At 43.5% G+C, this 16,225-nt stretch overlaps 1 protein-coding gene across 6 annotated transcripts in view; it reads left to right on the forward strand.

The window, feature by feature from the left end:
• The window catches only part of plch2a (phospholipase C, eta 2a), a 147,167-nt gene that overhangs the window by 58,649 nt on the left and 72,293 nt on the right, over positions 1-16,225 (forward strand). For all 6 annotated transcript variants that reach the window (XM_061987951.1, XM_072914091.1, XM_072914094.1 and 3 more), the window contains 2 exons: positions 1,736-1,906; positions 13,040-13,133. In XM_061987951.1, coding sequence (XP_061843935.1) covers positions 1,736-1,906; positions 13,040-13,133 — 265 coding nt within the window. The remainder of the gene's footprint in view (positions 1-1,735; positions 1,907-13,039; positions 13,134-16,225) is intronic.

Below are 16,225 nucleotides of genomic sequence, written 5' to 3' on the forward strand. Positions count from 1 at the left end.
CAGAGTCTTTGCTGGATGATTGATCGCAGTCTGGTGGATGTCGCCGAGCAAAAGCTGTGTTGCGAGTGGAAGCCGCAGCAATTCTTGCTAATGAAATAATCTATATTAGCTGTTGACCGAGAACGCCGAGCGCGAGCACACTAACAAGTTAAGTGCTCGCTTCATACATAATTAATTGGAAAGTGTAAGGTTGGATTGATGTTTGCTGTCCAGAGCCCTGGTTCTCCAGCTGTGCCTCCGCTACCTTGCTAGCCACGCAAGATGTGGTATCACTCATAATATTTCTTCTAAAAGGTGGTCCTGAAATGTATTTAAGATAGTCATGAAATTTTGCCCAATGACTTGACTTCCGAAACCATACTTGTTGGTTTGTTAACTTTTTTTTAACATTATAACTTTATTCTCCATATACGGGCACAGCCGAGTCATGATTCTTATTCATCCTAATTCTAAATTGATTCAGCATTTTCAAAAATTGTAAAAAAATGTTTTATAAAAAATACAAACATATATATATATATATATATATATATATATATATATATATATATATATATATATATATATATATATATATATATATATATATATATATGAAATGAAAAAGGAGGTTTACCTCCAAATTCTTCAGGACAACCTAAAATCATCAGCCCGGAGGTTGGGTCTTGGGCACAGTTCGGTGTTCCAACAGGACAATGACCCCAAACACACGTCAAACATGTGGACAATGATTTAAAACAAGTCCATGTCAGAAAACCAACAAATTTAGCTGAACTGCACCAATTTTGTCAAGAGGAGTGGTCAAAAATTCAACCAGAAGCTTGTGGATGGCTACCAAAAGCGTCTTATTGCAGTGAAACTTGCTAAGGGACATGTAACCAAATACTAACATTGCTGTATGTATACTTTTGACCCAGCAGATTTGGTCACATTTTCAGTAGACTCATAATAAATTCATAAAAGAACCAAACTTCATGAAAGTTTTTTGTGACCAACAAGTATGTGCTAGAATCACTCCATCACAAACAAATAAGAGTTATAGACAGTATTGGAAACTCAAGACAGCCATGACATTATGTTCTTTACAAGTGTATGTAAACTTTTGATCGCGACTGTATATATGTACACGAATATATGTGTGTTTGTATATTTATTTTGTAATCGATGTTTATCGTTAATAACAAATCAGATTACCACACAACTATGTCTGAAATATACCAATTTTCACTCTATTGTGTAAACAGAAAGATGAATGACAAGACACCAGTATTTACGAACGCGTTTGTTACTAGATACTTTCTAATTCGCTGCTGCCTTGCAGACTTTGTATGTGTAAGTAATATGCAACTATAATTATTTGATACTTGTTTACATTGACAAATGTTCATTTATTATTATGTTTGTTAAGCTTGTGTGCTATTGTGTGCTTAGCTGTTGTGTAGCTGCTAGCTCCTTTTGCTGATACTGGACTAATATCCAATATCAAGACTATTTTTAACACTATTTTTGCATCGTATCTCATGTCATTTCATAGCCATTGTCATTAGGGATAAGCTGATCGACCAACCATCGGTTTCTATGAAAAAATGTGTATTTCGATCCCTAATTGTTAGTTCATTTGAGCTTGTTTTTTAGCTTGGAGTTTGTAAGAATGTGCAGCACACACACACAAAAGCAAAGCAAACATGAACCGTGCGTACAAAGTTGACTCTTTTGTGACTTCCTGTGTCTGCAGGAAGCAGACACGGATGACAAGCAAGGAACGCTGGGCTTTGAAGAGTTCTGCTCCTTCTACAAGATGATGTCCACTCGCAGAGATCTGTACCTGCTCATGCTCACATACAGCAACCACAAGGACCACCTGGACACTGAGGACCTGACCCGCTTTCTGGAGACCGAGCAGAAGGTACACTCACGTTTGTTGTGTCCGAAGCTGCTGCAGTGGTGTTACATATTCTTGTGTAGTGCGGAAAATGTACAAAAATATCCAGTCTGGCTCACGAGCACGCGGGCAGGGACTCACAGTAAACCTGTCATGATGTGTTGGAGTCATCCATTTATTTTCAAGTGAACACTTTGTTTTGTAATGGTGTGAATATTTTGGGCACCTAACGATTTGATCCGATTCCAATTACTGGGGTGTCGATTCTCCATTCAACACGATTCTCGATTCATTCTATATATATACCGATTCTCGCAGTGTGGTATTTATTTTAATGAAACTTATTTTAGGTTAGAAAATCTCATTCTGGTTGCCTAAAAAACGTGTTTTTAGAAATTGATTCTTTTTTTTAATTTTTTTTTATTGAAAACATTTATTTTTAATTTTTTATTTATTTATATATTTTTTTAATGGATTTTTGAAAATTATCATCGATTTTTTTTTTTGTGCAACCCTATTGTTTTGGATTATTCCTGCAGCATTTAGCTGAATATGAACACACATGACCCACTTATATCTAGGGTCATGTATGACACCACACAAAAGTTTGTAACACAACAATATTTCCTCCTCAGAAGTTCCTTAAAGTCACGCACACTCTGTCGGATTAAAGTGACCACACTTTACTCACGACGAGTCACAACCGCATTTTATCAACCGAGTCTTTTTATGTATATAATGCAACACACATACATCGGTCCGTCTGTGTGCAACATAAACACAAATAACAACTCCTATTTTTACAAAATGCACACCCACATACCATTCTAATTAATTGTATTGATTTAAATGATATATTTGATATGATATATAATGCCATATTTTTCACATTTTAATTTCCACAAATTACATATAGCACAGATTAATGTTGGTATCTATAAGGAATATCGATAAGGGTATCGTACCGATAAAATCTTAACGATATACATCCCTACTTATATCTTAGGTAAGTATCAACACATTGATACCAATATGCAAAAAACACATTGATAGCTGCTTTTTTCAGTATCAAATACTATTCAGCACATTTTTCTTGGTGAGGCGCGTCAATTCTTGGTGTATGAGCCCTTGCTCATAAATAAATAATGGTAGTTGTGACGTAACTCCGCTTCACAATATACCATCGTCAGAGAATAAGACGTAGCACAAATGATCCACTTTGTAGCTGTATTGAGCAAGTCGAGGTACATATTAAAAGTGAAAGAGAGGCATATCTTGCGTCTTGCATTTATGCGCTAATCCAATCATCACAATAATATTGCATGTGAGAGTGTTGATCCGCGACCACAAGGTCAGAGAGTGTGCGTTACCACAGCGTACATAAAAGCTCCGGAAGTGCGCAAGCCAACCTTTATCACGTCCATGAGTCCTAAGAAAGCACATCTTCGAGACACTCTTCTGTCGTTTGGCAACACTTTGAACACCACTGCTTTACTTCTTTCAGCAGGAAGGCAACGTGTGGCCTGAAATGCACCTCTTTTTTTATCGAACACTGGAGAAATTAAATGAACAAACAAAAACAAATTCAAATAGAGGAAAAAGGCATAGTGTAATGAGAAAAGACTGAAATATTGATACTCCTTACAAATAAAAACACAGAGGTTTGTCTGTAAATATACCGTATTTTCGGACTATAAAGCTATATGTAAGTCGCACCTACCAAATTTTCGAAGACAAAAACATTTTTCCATATATTAGCCCAGGGGTCGGCAACCCAAAATGTTGAAAGAGTCATATTAGAACAAAAATACAAGAAAAGTTCTGTCTAGAACCGCAAAACAACAAAATCCTTATATAAGTGTTACAATGAAGGCAACACATGATGAAAGTGTCTATATTAGCTTACTATCAAAATGACTTTAAAAGTCTTATGTAAGTGTTATACTGAAGACAACACATGAAGTAAGTGTCTATTTTTTTAAACTTACAAACATGCTGCTTGGAGTGACGAATGAAGAGGGGGGGTTGCTACATGTCCAATACCCTCGCAACACACGAGATCAATTTGTAAAACCTTTTGTTTTCCAATACCATAAGACCGACAAAAGAAAAAGGAGCTAATGAGCGTGACTGCAAGGTAAACAGCCAGCGTGCGCACCTTTTTTAAGTATTCACTAATTTTTAGGGGCAAATGCTGCATCTAGAGAGGGGTATGCCAGCCGTGAATAGGGATGTATATCCTCTCAAGATTATTCTCAGCATCTAATCATGAAACAACAGTTGTTATTGTAGTACATTTGAATGGGTTTGGTGATCAGTTTGATGTAGTCCCACAAAGCAGCAGAGTTGTATCATTACCTGGGCTAAGAAATAATGTGTCTTTGCAATTTTGTTATTCTTATAGCCAGACCTGTGTTTATTTCGTACCTGACGGTTTTGGCCACAACTGTTGCCTTCCTCAGAGAAACTGCCAGGTACAGAAATAAACACACAGGCTGGCTATATGGATAACAAAATCGCATAATTCTTAAAAGACCTAATGAACCTCTTTGGTTCATTAGGTGTCTTTGCAATTTGGTGTGCGACTGATACGATATCGCAGCTTGTGTAAGTCACACCAAATCATCAAACGTTAGGACTAGGCGTGTCCTAATCCTATATTGATTTTGGTCCGATATCAGCAAAAACAATGTGATTATGATAAAACGTGCGATACAAGCAGTCCTGCAGCGTGTTTACTTGTGTGTGATTTCATCTGCGATTCAAGCAGTCCCGCAGCGTGTTTACTTGCGCGTGATATCATGTGCGATTCAAGCAGTCATGCAGCGCGTTTACTTGCGTGTGATATCATATGCGATACAAGCAGTCCTGCAGCGTGTTTACTTGTGTGTAAGATTTCATCTGCGATTCAAGCATTCCTGCAGCGTGTTTCTTTGTGTGTGACATTATGTGCGATACAAGTAGTCCTGCAGCGTGTTTACTTGTGTGTGATATCATGTGCGATACAAGCGGTCCCGCAGCGTGTTTACTTGCGCGTGATTTCATGTGCGATACAAGCAGTCATGCAGCGCGTTTACTTGCGTGTGATATCATATGCGATACAAGCAGTCCTGCAGCGTGTTTACTTGTGTGTGATTTCATCTGCGATTCAAGCATTCCTAAATAAATAAATAAATGGGTTATACTTGTATAGCGCTTTTCTACCTTCAAGGTACTCAAAGCGCTTTGACAGTATTTCCACATTCACCCATTCACACACACATTCACACACTGATGGCGGGAGCTGCCATGCAAGGCGCTAACCAGCAGCCATCAGGAGCAAGGGGTGAAGTGTCTTGCCCAAGGACACAACGGACGTGACTAGGATGGTAGAAGGTGGGGATTGAACCCCAGCAACCCTCCGATTGCTGGCACGGCCACTCTACCAACTTCGCCACGCCGTCCCTGCAGTCTACCTGGTGTGCTATTATGTGCTATTATATCGCACATGTTAAGTACTCAATGTGATTTTACTATTTTGTTTACATTGTGCAGCGTGTTTCTTTGTGTGTGACATCATGTACGATACAAGTAGTCCTGCAGCGTGTTTACTTGTGTGTGATATCATGTGCGATACAAGCGGTCCCGCAGCGTGTTTACTTGCGCATGATATCATGTGTGAAAGAAGCAGTCATGCAGCGCGTTTACTTGCGTGTGATATCATATGCGATACAAGCAGTCCTGCAGCGTGTTTACTTGTGTGTGATTTCATCTGCGATTCAAGCATTCCTGCAGCGTGTTTCTTTGTGTGTGATATCATGTGCGATACAAGTGGTCCTTTAGCGTGTTTACTTGTGTGTGATATCATGTGCGATACAAGCAGTCCCGCAGCGTGTTTACTTGCGCGTGATATCATGTGCGATACAAGCAGTCATGCAGCGCGTTTACTTGCGTGTGATATCATATGCGATAGAAGCAGTCCTGCAGCATGTTTACTTGTGTGTGATATAATGTGCGATACAAGCAATCCTGCAGCATGTTTACTTGTGCAAAGCTGGACACTTAACTTTTTTTTTTTTTTTTTTTTTTTTCCCCCCAAGATGGCGGCGCGCACAGACGCAGCGGCTTACGGCTCTCCATTTCAGTGCTCTTTCTTCCTTCGTTTCTTCATATTTTTTTTCCTTTTGTGCACCACCTGTACTGCAAACACCCGGTACACCCGCCAGTCACTCTTGGATATCGGTAACTCGCACCAGATATCTGTTTCGAGCGACTTTCACCACGAGCACAACATCCCAGATGACATAGCGAGAGCACAGGGCTCTCCGTGGTTTGTTGTCGGGTCTGGGAGACGGCGCAGACGGAGGAGGGAGAGGAAGCAGAAGCGTGGCCGCAGGTCCGGCGTCTTGCTCAGGCTTAGGAAACAACCCCACAAGCCACCTCTACCGAGCCTGTTCCTCTCTAATGCCAGATCCCTTGTACAGAAGATGGACGACCTGGAGTTACAACTTGCTGGAAACCGCTATGTTCGGGACTGTTGTGCTATGATTATCACCGAAACCTGGCTTCACCCGGAAATACCCGATGCTAGCATGCAGCTAGCCGGACGCACTCTGCTCCGCCGGGACAGAACTAAGGACTCCGGTAAGAGCAGAGGAGGGGGGCTCTGTATCTACGTGCATGAGAACTGGTGCAACAACGGGACAATCACTGAACAGCACTGTTGCCCGGACGTGGAGTACATGTCTGTTAGATGTCGGCCTTTTTTTCTCCCGAGAGAGCTGTCTGTTGTTATCATCACGGCTGTGTATATTCCACCGGACGCCAAAGTAAACACAGCGCTCTCTCTTCTGCTGAACACCGTCAACGAACAGCAGCGGGCCCACCCCAATGGTGTTCATATCATAGCAGGGGATTTTAATAAGGCCAATCTGAAGACTGTACTCCCTAAGTTCTACCAGCACGTGAAGTGTTCTACAAGGGGCAAGAACACCCTGGACCACATGTATACCAACATAAAGCACGCGTACAGAGCTACACCCCTCCCCCAGCTTGGACAGTCAGACCATCTTTCCCTCCTGCTCTCTCCTACCTACACCCCCATCAGACGCCAGGCCAGGCCTATCACAAAGACTGTTATGACCTGGCCTGACGATGCACTCCCCAAACTTCAGGACTGCTTCCAACACACAGACTGGGACCTCTTCCAACAACAGGAGCTGGAGACAGCCACAGGAACGGTGCTGGACTACATAAAGTTCTGCATCGGGAATGTGACTGTGGAAAAAACCATCCGGGTTTACCCCAACAAGAAACCCTGGATGACCAGCCAGGTCCGCACACTCCTCAGGGCCCGCGACGCAGCCTTCAGGTCAGGGGACAGGGCACTGTACAGTGTTGCTAGAGCCGACCTGAAGAGAGAGATTAAAAAAAGCAATGGCGGACCACAGGAGGTGCATAGAGTCCCATCTGTCCAGCAAAAACTCACGGGAGGTGTGGCGGGGCATTCATGACATCACGAACTTCAGAGGCTGCAATATGACAACTGCGGATCAGAGTGCGACACTGGCAGAGGAGCTTAACTGTTTCTTTGCCCGTTTCGAAACCCCCCAGCGACACTCATCTGCTCCAGCCCTGCCCCCGCCCCCACCGGGCTCCGGCGCCACTCCACTCACTGTACAGGAGCACAGTGTCAGACGAGTGCTCCTGGCTGTGAACCCCAGGAAGGCTACCGGACCAGACGGAGTACCTGGAAAGGTGCTCAGGACGTGCGCCCACCAGCTCGCTCCCCCCCTCACCAGGATCTTCAACCTCTCCCTGGCTCAGGCAGTCATCCCATCCTGCCTGAAGTCATCTACAATAATCCCGGTGCCGAAGAAGTCTCCCATCACCAGCCTGAATGATTACCGACCAGTGGCCCTCACTCCGGTAATCATGAAGTGCTTCGAGCGACTTGTTCTCCAGCACATCAAGGACCATATCCCTCCAGACTTCGACCCCCACCAGTTCGCATACCGGGCAAACAGGTCCACAGAGGACGCCATCGCTGTTGCTCTCCACTCTGCTCTGAACCACCTGGAGCAGCAGCAGAGCTACGTCCGGATGCTCTCTGTGGACTATAGCTCTGCCTTCAATACAATAATCCCGGACAGACTCTGCAATAAACTGGACACTCTTGGCCTCCCCCCTCTCACAAACGCCTGGATAAGGGACTTCCTAACGGACCGACCCCAGAATGTGAGACTTGGCCCGCACCTCTCATCCTCCTGCACGCTGAGCATCGGCTCCCCACAGGGCTGTGTGCTGAGCCCCCTCCTCTACTGCCTTTACACCCATGACTGCAGTCCGGCCCACAGTGACAACCTTACCGTCAAGTTCGCCGACGATACCACAGTGGTCGGGCTCATCTCCAGGGGTGACGAGGCTGCCTACAGAGAGGAGGTCCTGAAGCTGACGGCCTGGTCTTCGGAGAACAACCTCGCTCTCAACATCAGCAAGACCAGAGAGATGATCGTCGACTTCAGGAGGAGCAGCACCGACCCTGCCCCCCTCTACATCAACGGCGAGCGTGTAGAGAGGGTCCACACCTTCAGGTACCTTGGAGTCCACATCTCTAATGACTTCTCCTGGACAGTCAACACCACATCAATCATCAAGAAGGCTCAGCAGCGGCTACACTTCCTTAGAGTCCTCGGGAAGTACAACCTGAAGCCTGACCTGCTGCTGACCTTCTACCGCTCGTCCATCGAGAGCCTGCTGACCTACTGTATTACGGTATGGTACGGCAGCTGCACTGCAGCAGACAGGGAGAGGCTGCAAAGAGTGGTCAAGACGGCTCAGAAGATCATCGGCCGCCCTCTCCCCTCTCTGACGGACATCTACACCTCCCGCTGCCTCAACAGAGCCAGTGCCATCATCAAGGACAGCACCCACCCTGGCTCTGACCTGTTCCACCTGCTGCCCTCTGGGAAGCGCTACAGGTGTTTTAAAACCAAAACAAACAGGCTAAAGAACAGCTTCTTCCCCAGGGCCATAACCATCCTGAACGGACTGCCCCATTGTCCCTCATAACTGCCTTCTCTTCGGTGCAATAACCCATTCCACCAACCACCCTGTTTTTGTTTTGTTTTTTCATGTATATATTCATTTCACACCATATTCATTGCACTTCTACATTTTTTATATTTCTATATATTTGCACATTGTTTTTCTAGCATGCACACATCGCACTGTATGGAATGGCCTCAATCTCGTTACCTTGCGTAATGACAATAAAGCTGATTCTGATTCTGATTCTGATTCTGATTCTAACAACCTAATGTCCTCCAATAAGCACACCATTTTTTCTTTTTTACTGAAGTCATTTTCAAAAGGTAAACATGCTAGGCTACAGGCTACTTGGAGCGAGCAGCTACAACAGCTTAGCACATAATAGCACACCAGGTAGACTTACGTAATAAATGAACAATTTTGCAGTCTAAAACATCACACTTGTCAACATATACCATAAGTTCTGGTCTGTAAGCCGCTACTTTTTTGTGGTCCTATGTGGTCTGTAAATGACGCAAGGCGCTCGTCCCCACCAAGGCCGCTAATACCACACCAGCTTAGCCGCGCTCACCCTTTAGAGTACTTCCTGCCACTAAACCTGCAGAAAATAGTTCTTCTCAGGTTTCTCTGTTTACATTTTCACACTTTGCACTATTTTCTTACACTTTATGAAGCATTTCGTACTAATTACTTATTTTTGCACCTTCATTTTAAGACTTTATTGTTAAGTACTCAATGTGATTTTACTATTTTGTATACATTGTTTGTTTTCCATGCTTGTTTTGACATGCCCTTTCTGCCTTAGCTGGGGTCATTATAATCAGAGGAAGGTTACATTTCAAATAAAATATATTTTTCTCCTGCTCCTTATTTTCAATAGGTCATGAAATATCACAAATGTCAACAGTTTCAATGCCCTAAAGCAAATTGTCATACCCACAGATAGGCCTGAGCCTAAGTCAATTAACCGGCAATAAATGAAAATTAAAGTTGGTAACTTTTCCAGCGTGGATAATTCGCCATGTGCACGCTTGAAGAGCATTCACGCTTTTCATCGGTTTCAGCAGCTGCACGCGTGTGTGTAATAGCGGAATTAAAAGAAGGGGGTGAAGCATCTTGTCCTTCATCAAGTGTCTTTGACTGTTTGTGAGGCGAGGCGGGGCCGCGGCGATTATGTTCATAAGTGTCTTTGACTCTTTGTGAGGCGAGGCGGGGCCGCGGCGATTATGTTCATAATGACGTTTGTGTTTTTAATGTGTGGCCTGCGGTCGTTTGTACTACATAATACACCACTTTAAAACTCCTGGCGCATACTATTACACTAAAATGATTAAACAACTGCACTTTGATACGAACTAACTGGCGCTAGATTGCGAGCTAGCTTGAATGCTAACATGTAAACAACAGACATTAACGTCTTTCCCCATTATGAAACACCATTCCCCAATCCAAATGTGTAGAAACACATCACTGTCTAAACAAGTGAGATACAGTATTCACATTAAACATAAAGGATATGCTGTTTTTGCACAAAGTGATCGATAAATCTGACAAGTTGAGACAGACGGACGTCAACAGGAAATGATGTCACATGAACCGTAAGTGAAACAACTGATCACCCTTTACAATTTAAAATAAAACAAACATATGTAGACACACAAATAAAAATAATATTGCTCCTTTTAAAGCAAAAATATCTGTTAGTGTGTCACTCCCACTGAAAAATATTCTAATAATATTATAAATTAATATTTCCTCTCCCAATAAAGTACAGGTAAAAGCCAGTAAATTAGAATATTTTGAAAAACTTGATTTATTTCAGTAATTGCATTCAAAAGGTGTAACTTGTACATTATATTTATTCATTGCACACAGACTGATGCATTCAAATGTTTATTTCATTTAATTTTGATGATTTGAAGTGGCAACAAATGAAAATCCAAAATTCCGTGTGTCACAAAATTAGAATATTACTTAAGGCTAATACAAAAAAGGGATTTTTAGAAATGTTGGCCAACTGAAAAGTATGAAAATGAAAAATATGAGCATGTACAATACTCAATACTTGGTTGGAGCTCCTTTTGCCTCAATTACTGCGTTAATGCGGCGTGGCATGGAGTCGATGAGTTTCTGGCACTGCTCAGGTGTTATGAGAGCCCAGGTTGCTCTGATAGTGGCCTTCAACTCTTCTGCGTTTTTGGGTCTGGCATTCTGCATCTTCCTTTTCACAATACCCCACAGATTTTCTATGGGGCTAAGGTCAGGGGAGTTGGCGGGCCAATTTAGAACAGAAATATCATGGTCCGTAAACCAGGCACGGGTAGATTTTGCGCTGTGTGCAGGCGCCAAGTCCTGTTGGAACTTGAAATCTCCATCTCCATAGAGCAGGTCAGCAGCAGGAAGTATGAAGTGCTCTAAAACTTGCTGGTAGACGGCTGCGTTGACCCTGGATCTCAGGAAACAGAGTGGACCGACACCAGCAGATGACATGGCACCCCAAACCATCAATGATGGTGGAAACTTTACACTAGACTTCAGGCAACGTGGATCCTGTGCCTCTCCTGTCTTCCTCCAGACTCTGGGACCTCGATTTCCAAAGGAAATGCAAAATTTGCATGGTTGGGTGATGGTTTGGGGTTTACGGACCATGGTATTTCTGTTCTAAATTGGCCCGCCAACTCCCCTGACCTTAGCCCCATAGAAAATCTGTGGGGTATTGTGAAAAGGAAGATGCAGAATGCCAGACCCAAAAACGCAGAAGAGTTGAAGGCCACTATCAGAGCAACCTGGGCTCTCATAACACCTGAGCAGCGCCAGAAACTCATCAACTCCATGCCACGCCGCATTAACGCAGTAATTGAGGCAAAAGGAGCTCCAACCAAGTATTGAGTATTGTACATGCTCATATTTTTCATTTTCATACTTTTCAGTTGGCCAACATTTCTAAAAATCCCTTTTTTGTATTAGCCTTAAGTAATATTCTAATTTTGTGACACACGGAATTTTGGATTTTCATTTGTTGCCACTTCAAATCATCAAAATTAAATGAAATAAACATTTGAATGCATCAGTCTGTGTGCAATGAATAAATATAATGTACAAGTTACACCTTTTGAATGCAATTACTGAAATAAATCAAGTTTTTTTTAAAATATTCTAATTTACTGGCTTTTACCTGTATATTGTATCTATTTATTTTCGTTATTACAAAAATACAACTTAATCAAATTTAAGTGTGTGTATAAGCATATTCAACCATACCACGATAATAATGATAACCTTGATCATTTGGTCAGCATTACTTTATTCAGCCATTTTATTTTATTATTATTTTTATGAAACATTTTGTGCTCCCCCGCCCCACAGAGACAGAACCTATTTTATTGTTTTTGGTTGTGATTTGTTTTCTATTTGAGTGCAACATTTTGCTTTTATTATTGGATTGTTTTGTTTAACTTGGTAGTTTACATTTCAATTCCAACGTTAACATATACCATAAGTACATTTGAAATGGTATACCTCCATTAATATTATGTATTGTCATTACACCAGTGGTTAATTTGGTCTCAAAAAAATAACTGCAGTAATACCGTTTGTCAGTAAAAAAATTAGGTCAATAAATCGTCGCGCAGAATTTGTTATCGGCCCAGATATCAGCCTTTTATCGTGATACAGTTTTCAGCCATATCGCACAGCGCTATATATTCCATACAATTGTGTTCTTCTTCAGAAACTTCTCTTTTAAAATGTTCTTCATCATGCTGTCATAAATAGTACTTTTGACTTTCTCCTAATTTAATTTAGTTACTGTACAGCACTGTGGACAACTGGAGTTGTTTCAAATGTGCCGTCTACTGTAAATGTATTTGAAATTAATTGAATGCTGCTCTCCTGCGTACCTCCGAGGCACAGACCATGAAAGAGAACACGTGACCTCCCCTTGCTCTGTCCCCTTTAAAACATCAATACAGACCGTTGCACTTTTTAGGACAGAAAAAACTGCAGAGTAGTGTAACACATTGCAGATAACAGAATCTTCAGTTATTATTTGTCCTTAAATGAAGCATCAACACAAGACTACATGACTATACTAATACCTTGTTTCATACGGATTCATGTACTTTATAGATGACCAAAGTGAGCAAGGACCATTGTCTGGAGATCATCAAGAAATTTGAGCCGTGTTCGGAGAATCAGAAACAAGGAGTTTTAGGGATTGATGGTAAGTATTCTTTTCGTTCCTTGTTTTTAAGCTCACATGTTCAGCAGCTTAGATTTAGGTTCTCATGTTCAAGATTTTCACCATGTAATAAATGCTCTTCTTGCAGTTTGTTATTTTGCAAGATCTGTGTGGTGAAAACTAAGCATGACAAGATGTTAATGTAGGAAGATGATTATAAAATTATTTATTCTGCAAAATAGGGTATAAAAACAGTTAGTTTGAAATAATAATAATCATTTCAAAACAGGGACTAGGTTTTCTCCACCATTTGTAGACCTTAATCAAAACCTTGTTTTCAGCAACCAGAAGAGAAACGTTTGCTAGAAATAAGTGCATTTCCCCCCTCAGGCAGCATATTTATATTTTAAACACAAAACTCATCTGATCCAGCTAATAAGGTGTGTCTGAGGCAGGTAAATGGGAAAATTATTCTCAGAGGAGGCCTCAAGCTCTACAATAGCTCTGCAGCACATACTGTAGGCCAAGGTGTTCACACTTTTTTCCCTGGCTGTCTTAAGTTTCCAATAATTTTTACAACTGTTATTTTTTTGTGATAGAGTGATTGGAGCACATACTTGTTTGTCACAAAACACATTCATACTTGTTAATTCATAAAGTTTGGTTCTTTTATGAGTTTATTATGGTTCTACTGAAAATGTGACCAAAACTGCTTGGTCAAAAGTATACATACAGCAATGTTATTATTTGGTTACATGTCCTTTGGGAAGTTTTACTGCAATAAGGCGCATTTGGTAGCCATCCACAAGCTTCTGGCAAGCTTCTGGTTGAATTTTTGACCACTCCTTTTGACAAAATTGGTGCAGTTCAGCTAAATGTGTTGGTTTTCTGACATGGACTTTTTTATTCAGCATTGTCCACACGTTTAAATCAGGACTTTGGGAAGGCCATTCTAAAACCTAATTCTAGCCTGGTTTAGCCATTCTTTTACCACTTTGACGTGTGTTTGGGGTCATTGTCCTGTTGGAACACCAAACTGCGCCCAAGACCCAACCTCCAGGCTGATGATTTTAGGTTGTCCTCAAGAATTTGGAGGTAATCCTCCTTTTTCATTGTCCCATTTACTCTCTGTAAAGCACCAGTTCCATTGGCAGCAAAACAGGCACAGAGCATAATACTACCATCACCATGCTTGACGGTAGGTATGGTGTTCCTGGGATTAAATGCCTCACCTTTTCTCCTCCAAACATATTGCTGGGTATTGTGGCCAAACAGCTAATTTTTTGTTTAATTTGACTGTGATGACCGGGGCGCATGGTGAGGCGGGGTTTTCGTCTCTCAGGATGCAACGGACTTCGGACACAGCGTGCAGGTAGGAAATGGTTTATTAAAGGAAAAAATCAGTTGGGAACAAAGAAAAATGTGCTCATAGCACTTAAGGTAAACTAAAGAGGCTAGCGTGGGAGCTCGCAAGTCAAAGAGCCTAGCGTGGAAGCTAGCAGGTACTGAGCATGAAACAAAAGTCGTCATCTGTTGCAAATAGACAATTAGGAAGCCAGACCGAGTGAGGCCAGGGCAAAGACTAAATAGCCCTCTGATTAGTGCCCGGGCAACAGGTGCGCGTCCCGAACGCTAACCAGAGGCAGGTGACTGTAATCTGCCGTCATGGCAACTGAGACACACAAACTCAACAGGTGCTGAGAACACAAGTGAACTGAAAACATAAACAGAATATGATCCGGACAGCGGATCATAACAGTAACCCCCCCTTAAAGGACAGATTCCAGATGTCCCTTGGAAAAAATAAAACCCAAAACACTAAAATACAGTTCAAGAGTCAAGGGAGGGCGAAGGGAGGACTTGGTGGTGGGTCGCCAGGCCAAGTGTCCCCGAATCCACCGGGGACGAGTCAGGTGGCGGCGGTGAATGGAACGCCGCTGCCGCAGGCGAGGCGGGCGGCCACGGAAAAGCCACATTCGTGGCCGCCGAGAAGGTGAGCGCGAGTGGCGCCAGAAGTTCATCAGCCGTAGAGTTTTACGACATCGTCCTTGGCGTCGCTACTGTTTGCGCCACTGCCGTCCATTCACTGACCTCTGAGAGAGCCTCATGCGGGCCCCTGATTGCTGCTTGCGTAGTCGGACAGTTTGAGGTCGCTGAGACGACGATGAGGGCGAGGAAGGTGGCGGCACCCTGGGAAGACCCGCCGGAGACAGGGAAGGATCAGGCGTCGTCGTCGCCGTGGAAGCAGGAGCAGGAGGCGTCGTCGTCGCCGTGGAAGCAGGAAGAGACGTTGTTGTCGTAGTGGAAGCAGGAAGAGACGTTGTCGTTGCCGTGGAAGCAGGAAGAGGCGTCGTCGTCGCCGTGGAAGCAGGAAGAGGCGTCGTTGCCGTGGAAGCAGGAAGAGGCGTCGTCGCCGTGGAAGCAGGAAGAGGCGTCGTCGCCATGGAAGCAGGAAGAGACGTCGTCGCCGCCATGGAAGCTGGTGCTGGTGCGGAAACCAGTCTTGGAGCCGGTGCTGGTGCGGAAACCAGTCTTGGAGTCAGTGCTGGTGCGGAAACCAGTCTTGGAGTCAGTGCTGGTGCGGAAACCAGTCTTGGAGTCAGTGCTGGTGCGGAAACCAGTCTTGGAGTCAGTGCTGGTGTGGAAACCAGTTTTGGAGTCAGGGCTGGTGCGGAAACCAGTCTTGGAGTCAGGGCTGGTGCTGAAACCAGTCTTGGAGTCAGGGCTGGTGCGGAAACCAGTCTTGGAGTCAGTGCTGGTGCGGAAACCAGTCTTGGAGTCAGTGCTGGTGCGGAAACCAGTCTTGGAGTCAGTGCTGGTGCGGAAACCAGTCTTGGAGTCAGTGCTGGTGCGGAAACCAGTATTGGAGTCAGTGCTGGTGCGTAAACCAGTCTTGGAGTCAGTGCTGGTGCGGAAACCAGTCTTGGAGTCAGTGCTGGTGCGGAAACCAGTCTTGGAGTCAGTGCTGGTGCGGAAACCAGTCTTGTAGTCAGTGCTGGTGTGGAAACCAGTCTTGGAGTCAGTGCTGGTGTTGAAACCAGTCTTGGAGTCAGTGCTGGTGTGCAAACCAGTCTTTCAGTAGGTGCTGGTGCGGAAACCAGCCTAGGGGCAGGCGCTGGGCGTGACTTTGGCAG

Source organism: Nerophis lumbriciformis, linkage group LG01, assembly GCF_033978685.3.
Source record: "Nerophis lumbriciformis linkage group LG01, RoL_Nlum_v2.1, whole genome shotgun sequence".
In the NCBI taxonomy this organism is placed as follows: Eukaryota; Metazoa; Chordata; class Actinopteri; order Syngnathiformes; family Syngnathidae; genus Nerophis; species Nerophis lumbriciformis.